The sequence below is a fragment of the Mytilus trossulus genome, chromosome 2, assembly GCF_036588685.1.
Source record: "Mytilus trossulus isolate FHL-02 chromosome 2, PNRI_Mtr1.1.1.hap1, whole genome shotgun sequence".
Taxonomy (NCBI): Eukaryota; Metazoa; Mollusca; class Bivalvia; order Mytilida; family Mytilidae; genus Mytilus; species Mytilus trossulus.
Genome location: NC_086374.1, coordinates 23536482 through 23554500, shown reverse-complemented (window position 1 = coordinate 23554500; position 18019 = coordinate 23536482). Strand labels below are relative to the sequence as shown.

At 32.6% G+C, this 18019-nt stretch overlaps 2 protein-coding genes across 3 annotated transcripts in view; one reads left to right on the top strand and one right to left on the bottom strand.

Moving 5' to 3' along the window:
• Nucleotides 1-1111: 1111 nt before the first annotated feature.
• LOC134704978 (uncharacterized) lies at nucleotides 1112-8151 on the bottom strand. Its single transcript, XM_063563757.1, has 3 exons — nucleotides 8009-8151; nucleotides 1927-2103; nucleotides 1112-1414 (listed from the first exon to the last, which is right to left on the bottom strand). Exons 1-3 carry the CDS (start codon nucleotides 8067-8069, stop codon nucleotides 1146-1148), a joined length of 507 nt encoding a protein of 168 aa, XP_063419827.1. The 5' UTR covers nucleotides 8070-8151; the 3' UTR covers nucleotides 1112-1145.
• A 7002-nt stretch (nucleotides 8152-15153) lies between these two features.
• The window catches only part of LOC134706780 (serine-rich adhesin for platelets-like), a 35377-nt gene continuing 32511 nt past the window's right edge, over nucleotides 15154-18019 (top strand). For both annotated transcript variants that reach the window (XM_063566051.1, XM_063566050.1), the window contains exons 1-2: nucleotides 15154-15259; nucleotides 17648-17745. The gene's annotated coding sequence lies outside the window, so the exon portion shown is untranslated. The remainder of the gene's footprint in view (nucleotides 15260-17647; nucleotides 17746-18019) is intronic.

Here is an 18019-nt window from a genome sequence, read left to right as displayed (position 1 = left end):
AATGTCGGTTCTTCAATACTTGTGGTGTAATACGACTATCCAATTCTTTTTGCATATTGTAAGGGATTGAAATACCAGATTATAATGGCGGTTCACCAAGACGTGTGTTGTCATATGACTGTTCAATTCTTCCTCAATATTATAAGGGATTACACAATGTCATAAAGCTATATAGCATTCTTACAAATCTGATCTTTTTCTGCAACGCATAAATATTTATCCTTCTTTCGGTATGAAAAGGGTAAATATTCTAGATACTCTTACTGGAACTGTGGTGTGGTAATTTACGCTGCTATTTTTCTCTTTGAAAATATATGTTAACCTTTCGGTAATAAAATTTATCGAGAAGTTGTACTTGTGCTATGGGCACTAGTTTCCCCATTAAAACAGACTTGTTTCTGTCTTGATATGAATCGTCAAATTTGATGAAAACCCGTCAGTGCAATTTAATAAAATGCAGTTCAGTACATATGTTTCGTCATGCACAAGGCTATGGGTTTTTTTTCTCAGACTGTTCATGACGTCTTTATAATAAATCAGTAGAATCTAAATTTATCGAAATTTGAGTATGATAAAACTGGATTAATGAGTTGGAGTTCTAGTAACCATCTGTATATTGGGTTTTCTGCAATTTTGCTTTTTTTGAGCTTAGTGTTCTAATGATGGTGTTACACTACTGTCTGAAGTTGTGGAGAATTGAGCGCTAACAAACATGTTGAATCCGGAAGATTTTGACTCAAACCAAGAACCTGCATGTATTCATTGGTTGGCTTTAGTTGGTGTGTGCTTTATTTGTCTGTCGTTTTTTGACCGCTGTTGTTGGTTTTTTTTTTTATAAATATGTCATGCTATGTCATGCCGCAGAATAGCTTACTATATAATGTGGGTTTGCTTATTGTTCGATACTGAATAATTTATTATATTGCTGATGTCTCAATGTGAGCCAATGAAAGCTCCGTGTTGGAGACCGAACATTGACCAATAATGGTTTACTTTTATAAATTGTGACTTGGATGGAAAGTTGTCTCATAGGTACTCATACCAAATCTTCTTATATATATATATACAAACTATCTACTAGTATTGGTATCTATACAAGAAAGTAGGTATCACAGTTCAACAGCACTTATATTGAATGTGGGTCTTTAAGAAATATATGCAGTAATAACAATACACAGACTAATAATAAGAATTGTCAAAGAAGCATTTGAGTAAGTAACTGTCAGTCCAGTGTTATAACACTGAAATCTTTCACACAAAGTTTCAATGCGTCCCTCATCTACGGTATAATTGTTGCAGTAATCTCCTTTGCATGATGTCTTACAATTCACTTGACCAGCATACGGGTCATCATAACAATCGTTACCCACAAAGTTTCCACAGGATCTAAATAACGATTTCACTTGGCGTGTACCTGCAATTAGACCAAAATAAAATGATTATTTAGATGTAACAAAAGTACGACTGACATGCAACACATAGGTATAGAGAAAAAAATGTAAAGTTAACAATTAATATAACTATGAGTCAACGATATTAAATTATACAAAAGCGAGTCAACGATATTAAATTATACAAAAGCGAGTCAACGATATTAAATTATACAAAAGCGAAAATAATATGTCACTGTATATGCCATATGTGCACAGGGCGTTTGTTTATTGACAGAATCTGCAAATGCAATACATTTAAGTTATGTCAGTAATTGTTTGAATATCAAAGGCAGATGCACCATTTTTTTTTCTCATTGTTGTACCTTTTATCGTACTGCGTTTTGGTTTGTTTTTGGGTTTTTTTTTTTGGGGGGGGGGGGGTTAAACATTTGAGCATTTGAGTGCTAAAATTTATTTCTCATCTTTTATGTAAATTACATGGCTGATCCCATTGCATGTTGCAACGAACGAGAAAAAATATTGAAATACGTACGTTTATCCCACACTTCGCTGGTATAACAGTAATTGTCACAATTGAGAGACTTTCCAGGAAGCAGTTTCAAAGAGTTTGTATTGTTCAGACAGCTTATTCCGTCGTTGTTTGGATAAACATATGAACACGCATTACATGTAAAATTACCATCTCTATTGGTGGATACTGTATCAGCAACTAGAATAAAAAGAAGGTATGAGAACGTTACATATTGCTACTACCACAAAAAATAGCGTTAAGTAAATATTTGACGGGAATTTTTTTATAGAAATACTGAAATAAATATTTCACATTATATATGAAAATAAAGATTGATTCTGAAATTTTCACATTATGACAGAGAAAGAATAAACATATAATATTCATAGGCTTAAGGAAGACACAGATCATCCGAAAAACGTTAACTTAGCGTTGTCCCATGTAACAAACTCGAAACATAAAAATCGAACAATTCGCGAAATGTTCTCGCAACTCTTCGAAATTGTGCATGAACATTCTTTGACGTGATATATTTCAGTATTGGTTAACATGGCTGTCTCCATTTAAAATTTGCATACATATTTTCAAAAGAATATGATGTACAGAAGTGTCCCATCGGAAATTCAATTTGGAAACTTGAAACATTTCAGTTCAAAAATAAAATTTTGACAGACAATTCATTAAATTGTAAGCACGATCGTTTTGTACTAAGTGTTAGCTCCCAAAATTCGATTTGAAAAACAAATTGAGCTACATATTCAATTCAAAACAATAGATTTGCAATGTCTTGCGGAAATGTCCGAGTTAAACTTTCATGCCTTCACAAAACTTTAACGGCCGAAAAACCAGAGATTTGATTTCGTGAAGATTATTTTTCGGCTTTGATAACTATATCAATAAAAAGTACTTTCAAAATTGAAGTTGGTACACCAAATAGCATTAGGATTACATGGTTATCTATAAAAAATACGGATTGATGAAAATGTCTTGCAAGTTTGTCCGTTATCATAATTTGACGTCGCCACAAGCGTATTTATGTTAGGGACGGCATGAACTGCATTCGCGTGTTCCTTCCTCCACTAAATATAAATGTCCTGCTTTCAACAATATGAAATCAGGCACACATATTACAAAAATACATATCTATAAGACGATCAAAAAGTAAGAAAACTTCAGTAACATAAGTATAAGCTATTGTATGTCACTGCTTGAATAAAATCATACTCGGGTTGAATATATAATGCCGCAATATTCCTCCAAATACACATAATATTTAGCAATTGACTGAATATCCTATGTTAATTATAAAATCATATTTAATTGGATTCTCACGGCATTTATACTTGTGAATTATACTTTGCATTTACCCAAAAAGGAAAGCAGGAAGAATAAGTTAAACCGCGTTTCCAATTTAACGTCATTTTTCTGTTACACTAAATGGTAGCAATATCTGACGTTGCGTCTAACCTTTTTTTATAAATATAAATCATGAAAAATACATAAATATTGAAAAATAAATATAATAATGAGTTTTCTTTATTTTATTATTATCAAATGCTAGATATGAATATTCTTTTTTTAAGGTAGCACTCAGCAGTTAGGTGTGTAGTTTCGCATTTTGGCCCCTGTGGATTTTTCAAATATGAGAGCTAGTGTGCAATAAAATTCAGTTTTTGATAGCTGAGTATTAAAATAGCCTTTGTATTGGGTTTATATGAACATCAAGATTATGTAATGTATGTAATATAGGCTGGTTTTTTGTATGGCAGTCCGTATTTGCATGTCCCTACCATACATTGGTCCGGCCATTATTGTAATGTTTTTTTCCAACTTTTTATCGCACGAACTTTGTGATTGGATTTTACGAAAAAATTGAGGGGAAAGACACCCATTTTTTATTTGATCATTAGGAAGATTTATGAAAACAGTTTCTAAAAAAGTATCACCCAAAGGCATTGAAGTTCTAGTTTGATCCAAATTTCGGGGGGATATGTGACATGTTTTTGCAATATTTTATGGTAAATAAATGCAGAATGTTGCCATGGGTACACATACAAGGAATTAATTTTCACTCTTTTAACTTTTGAAAATCAAATCTATGGAATATACTGATTACATACATATGCACATGTACAACACAAACAGTTAGGTTAATGTATTAGAAATCCAGGAATAGGAGATGATCAAACATTTTGTGGCTCATTTTTAATTCTATTTTCTAACTGTGGAGCGCTACCTAATCTTCTTTTTCTTCCTGGTACGGGAAACGTTCCGTTGCCGGAGTTTGGAATATCCCGTTAAAGTGTAAAGATGATAACACTGCAATCTGACATATACGAACTATACCCCTGCTTGACGTAACATAGGATACACAAGCTCGGCGAAACAATCCAATCGTAATTGTTATTGCATACTGATGACTGTGTATTTGAAACGCATACATACTAGTATTCCAAAAAGGTAACCCAAAGTAAACTACGAAAGGTAACGTAGGGTATTATAAACGGTAGATGCATAGAATACTATGACAAATAACGCACAGAAAACTATGAAAAGGTAACGCACAGAAAATTATAAAAAGTAATGCACATAATACTATGAAGATTACGCACAGAAAAATATGAAAGGCAACGCACATATAACTAAGAAAGGTTACGCCAATTATACTATGAACGGTTACACAGAGACTCTTATTAAATATTAGATGGTAGTAATTTCCGGCTACCGTTAGCGATTCGTCAAAAAATTCTTATTGTTAATTGTCAGATGTCTCAAATAATTATCGTTACCGTCATTTTTTGATAAAATTAACGTGAACATCAGTCGGTGTTTTTATTCCTGAAAGAAAGTACATTTTATCATCAAACACCAAAAATCACCGTTTAACGTTTTTTGGCAAGAATGTTTACCATTATTCGTCATGAAGGTACCCCATTACGACCTTCATATAACGTTCGGAATTCTATGAACGGTAGCGCATTGAATACAACGAAAGGTAATGCATAGAATACCATGAAAGGTAATGCAACTGAGACACACAAAAGATTTATATTTTGGGACAATTTTACTGTGCGTATTGCTTTGTGTTTCTTTTTTTTTAACATTAGCATAGAGGTAAAGGGGGAGGATTGAGATCTCACAAAACTTGCTTAAACAACCTCAGCATTTTCGCACCTGTCCCAACTCAGAAGCCTCTGGCCTTTGCAAGTCTTGCATGTTTTTGTTTTTTTAAATTCAGTTTAAAAAAAAAAAAATTATGTTAAGTGTGACGTACATTTTCACTGAACTAGTACATTGTTTTATTAAGCGGTCAGTTGAGGACCACCTCTCGCTGCGTTGAAGACCCAATGGTGGCCGTCGGCTGTAATCTGACATATTTGGTCGGGTTGTTGTCTCTTTGACATATTCCCCATTTCCATTATCAATTTTATACAGTATACTATAAAAGGTTACTCACAGAACACTATGAAAGCAAATGCACAAAATACTATGAAAGGACATGCACAAAATACTATGAAAGGTAATTCACAGATGACTTTGAAACTGCACTGTACTCGCAGGCTCGTGCAATATAAAATTCTACTCGGGACACTATTCCACAATATTCATGCAATAACCCTATATTATTCCATATTGATAAAATATAAGAAGGTTTTTCTATATGAATGGGATTTTGAATAAATAAGCATATTCACCTGCGGAAAAAGGATATTCACCGCGCCAAACGTCGCGTGCTTTTTCGTGTATAATTTTGGTAAAAAACGTTTGATGTACAATTAGTTTTGGTAAATATTTTCCATTATATTAATTTCTCTCGGAAAATGAAATAAAACATTTACTGTCTTTTGTTTCGGTAAATATGTGGTTTTATTGACTTTTGAAAAACTGATATTCACTTCGGCCAACATCAGTTTTTCAAAAGTCAATAAAACCACACATTTACCTCACCAAAAGACAGTAATTGTATAATATTGCACTAGTGCAATAAATCTTCAAATTCATGACGTCATCAACATTTAAATCTTAGTTTAAACCAATTTTTACTTTAAAATATTATATTGCTATACAATAAAAGGGTTATTGCATGAATATTGGAGAATATTGTCGCTCGTAGAAAATATATTGCACTCGCAAGCTCGTGCAATATAAAATTCTACTCGGGACAATATTCCACAATATTCATGCAATAACCCTATTTTATGAAAGGTAACGCACAGAATATTATACAATTACTGTCTTTTGGTGAGGTAAATGTGTGGTTTTATTGACTTTTGAAAAACTGATATTCACTGAGGCCAACGGCCGAAGCGGCCGAAGTGAATATCAGTTTTTCAAAAGTCAATAAAACCACATATTTACCGAGATAAAAGACAGTAAATGTTTTATTCCATATTCCGAGAGAAATTATTGTAATGGAAAATATTTACCAAAACCAATTGTACATCAAACGTTTTTTTACCAAAATTGTACACGTAAAAGCACGCGACGTTTTGCGCGGTGAATATCCTTTTTCCGCAGGTGAATATGCTTATTTATTCAAAATCCCATTCATATAGTAAAACCTACTAATATTTTATCAATATGGAATAATATGAAAGATTGCGCACAGAAAACTAAGAAAGGTAACACACATAATATTAAGAAAGGTTACGCACTCAACACAGACTAGTATAAAATATAACGCTCCGAATTTTATGAAAGGTAACGCACTGAATACATCGAAAGGTAATACATAGAATACCATTAAAGGTAACATACAGAATACAACGAAAGGTAACGTACATTATACTATGAAAGGTTAAACACAGACTAGTATAAAAGATAACGCTCCGAACTCTATGAAAGGTAACGCACTGAATACAACTAAATGTAATGCAAAGAATATCATGAAAGGTAACACACAGAATACAACGAAAGGTAACGTACATTATACTATGAAAGGTTAAACACAGACTAGTATAAAAGATAACGCTCCGAACTTTATGAAAGGTAACGCACTGAATACAACTAAATGTAATGCAAAGAATAGCATAAAAGGTAACACGCAAAATACAACGAATGGTAAAACATATCTATGAAAGGTAACACACAGAATACAACGAAAGTTATCCATTTTTAATACCATCAAAGGTTACGCACCGAATACAACAAAAGTTGTGCGTAGAATACCATGCAAGGTTACGCACCGATTACAACGACAGGTAATGCACATAATACCATGAAAGGTAATGCACAAAATACTATTAAAGGAAATGCACTGCATGTGTACTATGAAAGGTAATGCACATAAAACTATGAACAGTGTTAAACTCACACTACTATAAAAGGTAACGCACAAATTACTACGAAAGTTAATGCATACCATTCTATGAAAGTTAACGCACAGAATACTATGAAAGATAATGCACAGAATACTATGAAAGATAACGCACAGAATACTACGAAATAAAACTCACAAAGTACTACGAAAGGTAACGCACATAATACTATGAAATAATACGCGAAATGTAACACGCAAAATACTAAGAAAGGTTACACACAGAATTCTATGAAAGGCAATGCACAGAATACTATGAAAGGTAATGCCAGAAAAACTATGAAATATATCACCTTATACTATGAAATTTAGCACACATTATACTATATGAGGTAACATGTAAAAGGTCGTGTAAATACACCAGCATATCTACAGTGAACTACTTAAATATCCCTTTCAACTTTTACAACACTAATAAAATTGAGAATGGAAATGGGGAATGTGTCAAAGAGACAACAACCCGACCATAGAAAAGACAACAACAGAAGGTCACCAACAGGTCTTCAATGTAGCGAGAAATTCCCGCACCCGGAGGCGTCCTTCAGCTGGCCCATAAACAAATATATACTAGTTCAGTGATAATGAACGCCACACTAATTTCCAAATTGTACACAAGAAGCTAAAATTAAAATAATACAAGACTAACAAAGACAAGAGGCTCCTGACTGAGGACAGGCGCAAAAATGCGGCGGGCTTACACATGTTTATGACTAAGTCTATTTCAAGGAAAACGTATACACTTGAGGAAGAAAAGTTTGAAATATACATATTAAATGCCTGACATACCTCGCAACATCTGCAGAAATGCAAGAATTCCACAAATAAACACAGAACTGTAGAAAGGCATTTGAAACGGCCAACATAAAAAAAAGTGTAGCCTTTGACGCCTTGGTTGTTCGTCAAATGTATACTAATTCAGAGTTGTTTTGGTTTATTTCTACTAACAGAACGTCCAACATAAGGTACTTCAAGGGGTAATGTCAGTTTAAACTGTAGAAAATTATATTGAAAAAATATTTTCTATTTCATTTTTAATGTTGATTTCAATAAAAGCTTGGATATATGTATGTCGTCAATGAAAATGTCATCGTCTTTTAATGGATTCATAATTACATCTTTACTAATCCTCCAATAACCTCAGTATTAGCTTAACGGTATCGTTCATCCTTAATTTTGTCAATCTTAATTTGCAAAAGACTGTTATTTACAAATAAGGGAGTTTATCTTACTTCCATCCGGCGATTGAATGGTATCAAGCAGATAACCAATTAAAAACCTTTTACCAAACATAAGTTGTAAGCTAGCTTACATGTTACGGTTATTATAATCTCGTCTTGTACAGCCATGTTTACATACATAGATCCCGATATTTTGGGTGACCCGAAACATACCTCGGGAGGATAGTCATTATCTTAATATCAAGTCAATCAAAAATGCATTGTTTGCGACAAATACTGCATATTTAGAGATAGTGAGATGGTTTTGTTTATGATCTTATCTCGACTCCTGAACTGCAGTCGCGATCTGAAATGTCTTCACGACCTAACAACAAGGTTTTTGACACAGACATTTTTTATAGGGAAGATAGAAACTTCTGTTCGCCTCAAACATAGTTTTTGCAAGCATAGGAGGGGTAAAACATATCTTAAAACGACTATCTGGATCAAAGCAAGGACATAAAAGGGTGTTGAAAAATTAAATATGAAAAAAAGGTAACAAAATCAATAAAAAGAGGATTAGAAAAATCTAAAACATAAAGGATTAAATTATAGAATTGAATTAATTGGAACTATTTTAAATCTCAGTCTATTTCTGAAGTAAATTCTTACATACTTTTGATTTTTTAACCCTGTATGCTAACATTGCCCATGTGAAACTTTAAAATTGTTTGTATATATATTGAACGACAAATATCAAATATATGTGACGTATAAAATTTTCTGACGAATCAATGAATGTGTAGATAGATGTTTTTGTGATCTGTTAAATTGTTCCTTTTAAAATTGTTACACGATGATGAGTGCTGTACCCATATTATGACTATTTTATTTATTATGTCTGTTTAGTTCACACATCATTGTAAATATGACGGAATTTGATAAAACTGTCATCAAAGTGAGAGGGTTAGCGCCAGGTTTAATCCAACACTCGGAGCCTTCCTGTAAATCACTTGGAGCTTTTCTTTTCATCGTTTGGCCAACTAGACTACTCCGAAAGGAGGGTAACCTACTTAACCTTCGTGTGACTTTACGGTCCAGCTAGCAAGCAAGCTAGTCAATGCATTTTTCTGTAATAGTTTCTAGTGGCATATGACTAATTTATAACTCTTAAGTAGATAATGGTAAACTTCTTCTGCCACATTCATGATCAGTTTATGTTTTCCATGATACTATTGTCATCTAAATATTTATTAAAACTACTGCAATCCAATACAATATATGTCTGGTATGATTTTTCTCTCCTTTTTCTGTTACGATTTTTGGTATTGTTATCGATTTTTGTTTTAACCTAAATAACACACTCAAAAGTGTTAATGATTTTTGAACGTTTTATTTTAATGGCTGCAGCCTGCATTAGCAGATCTGGTATGCGGGGAGAGAGAGTTTTTGGTGGTTGAAGCCTATTTTTTTCGATTTTTATTGTGTTCCGTGGTTTGGATCCCCCTTTGTAGAAAGGCGGGATCCGCACCTGGTCTGATATCGTCAATGATAGTATGATGATCCGATTATTCATCTGATTTTTATAGTTTGGTCTTGTGCTGTGATAGTTTTGGGGAGAAATGAGCGCACACAAACATTTTTACCCTTGCCAAATTCTTTATGTACCTGTTTTAAGTCAAGAGCTTGTAGTTCAGTGGTTGTCGTTGGTTCGTGTCTGTCATATATGTTTTTCGTAAATTGTTTTATTATGAATTAGGCCGTCAGTTAAATTCGGAAGGTATTGATTCTTATTTTTCTTTTCGGGACCTTTTATAGCCGACTATAATTGCTTAAATCCATTTATTTTTTAACTTAGACAATCATATCACATCTCCTTATTTTTATGTTGAAAATATAAACGTGGTTTGATAAAATGTTGTTTTCCCTAAATAAAAATAACTGTTTCGTTCGTTTGTCGGATGCTATAGTTGGGAATATTAAAAAGTTCCTGAATCGTGACATTGATATAAAAAAAAATGTTGAAGAATTTTGTGTTTTCTCTGTCTTTCAGATAACAAGTCCTCTCCCATCCTTGATAAAATTTAATTTTACTGGAGCTTTTTGTACCAGTAGCTACATGTATAGCTTGTAATAAACAGACATCTCATTTGTAATTTTACCACATCTTCTATTTTAATATCATGTTTATTGACATATACGTGTCTTTTCTTGGGTCAGTGGTTAGCTAACACAATTCCACATTCGAATTCCTTGTTATACCAAATTAAAAAGTGTTGGGTATGTGTAGATACACCATAAGAGAGGCGAAATTTCACGAAAAAGCTTTGCTTTGAAATTGAGTTCATCCTATGGTGTATTTACACATATAGCCAATCACTTTTTTATTTGGTAAATGACATGTGTCAAAGTTCTCAAATGATATCACAGGATGTGTTACAATATAGTTTCTTGCTAAAAGTGTGAAGTATCTAACATACACCACATGATCATTTTCAATCTTCTGGTAAACCAATCAGAGGGTCGATATGGAACTGTGGTGTATGTGTCGATACCCTCGCAATTTTTCAAACAAATAGGTACATATCAAGTTACAATATCCCGACCCTGCTGAAAAATTCTTTGTTGTATTGCGGTTCAAATATGTATTTATTATTTTTCTAAAATTGCTGGTAAATAATATATTAAGTAAAATTCAAAAATTGCCAATTAACTTTCAAGAGAATCTTTTCGGTATATATAAATATTTATTTTGTACGAGGATTATTTTCATTTTTATTTAAGATTAGATTCTTAACATATTTTGTACTGTCCTTTTCTTTTTGTCTTGTATACTTATTCAGTGGTTGTTTGTTTATGTGTTACATATTTGTTTTTCGTTCATTTTTTGTACATAAATAAGCCGTTAGTTTTCCGAAGTCGTTTTATATTGTTATTTCGGGACATTTTAAAGATGACTATGCGGTATGGGCTTTATTCATTGTTGACGACCGTACGGTGACCTATAGTTGGTAATTTCTGTGTCATTTTGGTCTCTTGTGGAAAGTTGTCTCTTTGGCAATCATACCACATCTTCTTTTTTATGTGTAGTGTACACGTTTTGTTTTTGTCTCTGATATAGACACCTAAAAGGGTTCCTTGATAGAATGTTAATTATAAAAATGACTGGTTTTGTGCTTATTTTCACTTCAAATACCATAGATGAACATATAGGACAGCAAGAAACAACCAATACAATGCATATGCAATGTATTTGATAAATTTGGCCAAGCAATTCTACAGGAAAGCTCCGAGTGAGTGTATAGGAAGGCTCCGAGTGATATTACAGCCAACTTGCGAGCGATTGTACAGTCAATAAAAATATCCGACATGGAGAAAATGAATATATTTGGATTTCTACTGGGACACTGGCTTTGAAACTTTCAGACAGGTAAGACTATATATCAGAAAAGGTACATGTGAAAATCCAGGTAGCAAACATTGATTTTTCGATGTTTATTTGACATTTTTGATCGCTGATGTGTGACAATTTTGATCGTTTTACACGGAGCTCCACCATTCTTAGGAAAACGTTTTGATGCATATATCTTTCTTATTATTTTATTGGTTCATATTTACATAAAGAATGTTTTAGCTATCAAAACGTGAAGCAGAAAAGTTATATAGGAACATAAGAGTTCGTCAAAGTTTCCATCAAGCAACTTGTTATTTTTCGAATGTCGGAACACCGCTTGACAGTCTCCCGAATGACAAAATTATTAGAAAACCGTACAGTTCCGTTCCCACACTGTGTGTACCAAATCAGGAATATGACAGTTCTTGTTCATTCGTTTTTTATGTGTTTTGTTATTTGATTTTGCTATGTGATTATGGACTTTCCAACAAAATTTTCCTGTAAGTTCAGTATTTTTATGATTTTACTTTTCATGTGCTTTTTTGTTGTTCTTTTGGAGACTGTTATGATTTTTGGGCTCTCTACACTGCACTTGAATGAAAAAAATGTAAGGATAAGATAGCTGGTAACCTAGTAACTCGCCTAACGAAAAACGCCCCTTCGAGATTTTAATCGATACACCATAAACTTGATGACCAGTTTTGTTACAAAATGTTAGCCTTGGCACTTTATGTTTCTGTTTCATCGGAACTAATGCACAGCACAACCGGAATTGGTCTAGCTTATTCTAGTTCAATAAAGCACAAAAAGCAGTCCTGGCATTCAGCCATCCTTTCTGGGCATCCCAGTTCACCTCCGTTTTAGTGGAATTTGTAGTGTTCTGTGGGGTTTTATGAACTGCTGTTTGTCTGTTCGTCTTTTCTTATGGCCCAGCATATTGACTTTCATTGGGTTGTGGGTTTGAACTGCAACCTTGATATACTTTTATCTTTTGAACAGTGTCAATGACATACACAATACAATAGTATAAGTGTTTTTCATAATGAAAGTAAAGTCTTCCTCCCTGATGAATGTAGTTTTATATTTTGAGTCATGACACTTTTTGCCCAAATTCTTTTATACAAAAGGTTATGTAAGTTATTAGGTTGTTCCAACTACACTAACTAAAATAAAATATCTTTCACATATATATATATGTGTTTTTTTATGTATTTTTTTATTAGGTGACTATACATCTGAAGAATGTTAAACATTGTTGAAGATATTTGACGACAGCACTATCTTGTATAACATGTAATATAATGGTTTGAGGTAGATTGTTAAAAAATTCAACAATTCAATAAAAAGCAACATAATAAAGAATATTAAGAAGAAAAAGAGAACTCGTACACAAATACGAACAAAACACAATTTTCTACTCGTTCCATCAGATGTTTAAAGTTATGGATATAAATGGCAACAAGATTTATTTTGACAATATTTATATTGAGACAATTCGGGAATGTATTGCTTCAAAAATCTTTTATAATAATGTAGAATTATGATGACACCCTTGTAGCAGGCTAATTCCGCCACATGGCAGCACTCGCACCCGCAAAGTGGAACAGGATTTATAAGTTGCAATACTTTTGATCCTAATCATTATAAATGAATACGTTAAAAAAAGAAAATAGAACAATCCACATTAGCAATAAAAACCACTGTGACAAGTAAGAAGAATACATAACCGGGTTTCTAATATGCTGAGGAGGGTTGAGTGCTCAACATATGTATAACTATGTCACATCATTAATGAGCATGTTCCAAGTCAGTGGTTGTCGTCGGTTTATATCTGGCATATGTGTTTTTCGTAAATTATTCTGTTATCAACTAGGCTGTTAAAGTTCCCGTTTGAATGGTTTCACATTTTTCATGTCGTGGCATTTATAGCCGACCATATGGTATGTATTTTTTCTATGTTGGCTAAAATTGCTTACATTCGCTATATTTGAAGAGGGGGTAGGTAGGGTCCTGATCCCGAAATCCAGGGCTTTAAAACACGGAAACCCGACATCCCAAAATTCGAAGAAAGAATTCCGGATCCCGAAAGGGTCAATCCCGAAATCTCCAGCTTAAAAACACCCGATCCCGGAGTCCCGATATAGGTCCTATCCCCACTCATTTGAACTCTGATGGATAGCTGTTTCAATGGCAATCATACAACATCTGCTTATTTTCATATTATTCTTAAGGTACATGAGATACGATTAAGATAAAATTTGGAATATTTTTTTTCTTCTCCCAAATAAATTTTCAAAGCGTAATGTCGACTCATTGAATGTTGTCAGTCAGATAGGTTCAATTTTAGCAAAATAAGGTAAAAAACAAAGCTGGTGCATTATTGGCCCTGCAAGTCAACACACTATCTCAAGCAAACTTTGATATAACGTTTATTTGTGATAGATTGATCATGTGTTCACAATGTGCAATGGTTGAAACGAATGTCAACTAAAAAATTAAACTTGGGAAGGCATCAGCATGAAGACCAACTTCGCTGATTGATTCGTATATTTACAATTACAACCAATAAAATAAAACAACAACAACAAACAAAAAGAAGAATATCGACGTCAACCTAGTATCTGTACATATGTATAACTATAACGGGACCCTATACCAATCGGCAGTTTTCGATGGTTATACCGGTACTTAATTTGATGGTGTTTAATTTGATGGTGTCCAGTCAGGATAGCACATTGAATGTTGATACTTTCTAACTATTCTACACATTGTGCACTGTTTTGTGTGAAAATTTTGTCTGGTACCGATAACGTTTCCGCATATATCAAATTTGGATGTTTGAAAACATTAGGTCATACTTTTGGCAGCTAATTAAATGCCTTTTTAAAGGTTATCAATTAAACACTGAAGTATAATCTTTGAATGTTGTCATTCGATAAATTCTTGTCAGCTTTAATTCGGTTTAACCAATTAAAATTTCGATACATAAATTAAAATTTGTGCTAAGGAAATGATCTCAAATTCGATGTAGTGATTGAGATCGTGACAGAAAAAGTAGACGGTTGTATTCAGTATTTGAGAATTGACACTCAAATCATTACAGACACGATAAATCGCCCATTTTCTACACTGGATTATTTATAGAATTTTTTTTTTTTAATTTCTGAATTATTTTTTCGAACGGTTCATTCTATGGTAGCTTTCTGAGTAAACAACAATTGAAAGATTACCTGTAAATTAAATATTGTATTAGGTCCCACCCGTATCCAGTGACTGTGTGTTGAAATTCACGATATAATGGATATTCACTGAGGCATTAAATCTTAAACAATGACTAAATAAAGCTGGGTATAAAAGGCAGGAATATTTTTATATTCTTATACCACATAAGTGTTCATTACTTTATCCCTGTGTTTAAACATTTAAATATTTCGGATCATATTTTTAAACAATGTTTCGTTGTTGTTGAAAGATTCATAAATTTCAGTGAGTAGTTTTTTTTAATTTATTCTAATTGTCTAAAAGGAATCGTTTTGACCAATGCTAATTTGACATTTAATCTGCATAAGATAAGGTAATGTTTCGAGACACAATTACAAAAATAAATCAATTAAAGTCTGCAGTAAGTTTGATACAAAATAGCCTACTAAGGGAAAAAAAGTATAAAAAAAAAGTAATTTTATGCTAATCTGATAAGTAGAACCATATCTGTCGAGAATATGACGTCTAGCCAATAATGCTTATTCCAGAACTTATGCTTAGTTAGCACATTCACACAAACGCATATTGCATTACGATGATAATATTTCATTAAGAACGATATGAGCAGTTAATATATAGAGCCTTATTTAAAACAACATTAATCCCGGTTAAAAGTAAAGTAGATGTAAAGAACTAATTGCCGAAACCTTTTGTATAAGAATCGAACACATTTTGATTAACATAGCAGACGTTACCGCTGACTTTTTGGTTTAGATACATACAGCTCTATTTGAAAACTTTAATGTTCCTGTTTTATTACGAAGTAACACTCATATGATTGCGATCAGTATAATGATAAAATAAGAATATCTAATATGATTGCAAATGAGAAAAATATTTTATATAAGACTGTATATTGGACTGTTTTATACTGTATACTGGACTGTTTTATACTGTTTACTTGACTGTTTTGTACTGTTTACTTGACTGTGTTATACTATATACTGGGCTGTTTTATAATGTATACTGGACTGTTTTGTACTGTATACTGGACTGTTTTATAATGTATACTGGACTGTTAATAGTGTTTGCTGGACTGTTTTTTAAATGTATACTGGACTGTTTTATACTGTATATTAGACTGTTTTATACTTTGTACTGGACTGTTAATACTATATACTGGACTGTTTTATACTGTATACTGGACTGTTTTATACTGTATACTGGACTGTTTTGTACTGTATACTGGACTGTTTTATACTGTATATTAGACTGTTTTATACTTTGTACTGGACTGTTAATACTATATACTGGACTGTTTTATACTGTATACTGGACTGTTTTATACTGTATACAGGACTGTTTTGTACTGTATATTGGACTGTTTTATACTGTATTCTGGACTGTTTTGTACTGTATATTTGACTGTTTTGTACTGTATATTTGACTGTTTTGTACTGTATGCTGAACTGTTTTATACTGTATACTGGACTGTTTTGTACTGTATATTTGACTGTTTTGTACTGTATATTTGACTGTTTTGTACTGTATGCTGAACTGTTTTATACTGTATACTGGACTGTTTTGTACTGTATATTTGACTGTTTTGTACTGTATATTTGACTGTTTTGTACTGTATGCTGAACTGTTTTATACTGTATACTGGACTGTTTTGTACTGTATATTTGACTGTTTTGTACTGTATATTTGACTGTTTTGTACTGTATACTGGACTGTTTTATACTGTATACTGGACTGTTTTATACTGTATACTGAACTTGTTTATTATGTATACTGGACTGTTTTATACTGTATACTGGACTGTTTTATACTGTATACTGGACTTTTTTATACTGTATACTGGACTGGATCTTTCTGTATACTGGGCTAGATTATCTTTAAGTTATACTAATACTATGAAATAAGGAGATGTGGTACATAATTGGCAACGAGACAACTATCCACCAAAGTTCAAATGTAAGTCCATGTAAGGCAATACTATCCAACCGTATGGCCTTCAACAATGAAGAGAACCCATAAAGTTAACTTTTAACATGCAATTATTTGGCCATAATTTGTTAAATTGCAAACCCTGCTCGTCAAAGAAAGTCATCTCCGGCAAAGTTGACTTTAGATGGATTTGGCTAATTTAAGGTATACTTTTTTTGACATATAGCTCTTTTTCATTACTTGCCATTCTCGGCTTTCATATATTCGGCTTTAAACGATCCCGATGGAATGTACTCTTCGAACACATACAATTATTTAACTCGTTGCTTTCATTTTTTTATCGCATATTCTAAGACGAACTCAAAAAATCAAAACACAAACACTAATATATTTGAAGACAACACACATTTCAATGATAAAGCATTTCCCGATTTAAATCTTTTCTCCAGTTCTTTTCACAAAATATAGAACGAATCAAATGAATTAAGAAATTCAAAATTCTTTTTGGTCATTTAGATTCAAAACATGTGTAACTTAATGATCACTAATAAATCAACCATAATAGACAAGATACTGCAAATAATGATTTACTTCATTACTACTAGTATTACAAAAGTATTGTTTTAAAATTCAATCGAATTAGTAATATCTTATAATGATATTCATTAAGGGATTATTGTAGATCATTGTAAACTATGAATATACTATTTTTTTAACCAACAGTCTGTGGTATTCAAGACCCAGTGTAAGTGTACAGTACTCAGAGCGATTTACACATTGGAGTCAATGAACAATTTCTCTGTAAATACAAAAGATATTAGGTAAGAATTAATACAAAACGTTTACATGATCAATTGAACTTTATGGTGTGGTATCCGAGAAATGCCATGTAAATTCCTCATGTACAGCCAAACCTATATATGTGTATTGTATTATAGGCCTAGTAACATAATTATTCCGACCTAAGTCATTTCAATAGTCTATTGTAATTTACAAACAATCATAGTGGTATCATATTCCTAACGCCTACGTGTCCAACACATTTAAAATGCGAATTTTGATATTTATCATTAAATCAGACAATGTCCGTCAGCT

Bases quoted from the DNA above. Each gene is read 5' to 3' on its own strand.
- LOC134704978 (XM_063563757.1), bottom strand. From the start codon at position 8,069: ATGCCTTTCTACAGTTCTGTGTTTATTTGTGGAATTCTTGCATTTCTG. The intron at 2,104-8,008 runs GTATGTCAGGCA...TTTTTATTCTAG, and splicing joins ATTTCTGCAGATGTTGCGAG to TTGCTGATACAGTATCCACC. The intron at 1,415-1,926 runs GTACGTATTTCA...GTCTAATTGCAG, and splicing joins CAGCGAAGTGTGGGATAAAC to GTACACGCCAAGTGAAATCG.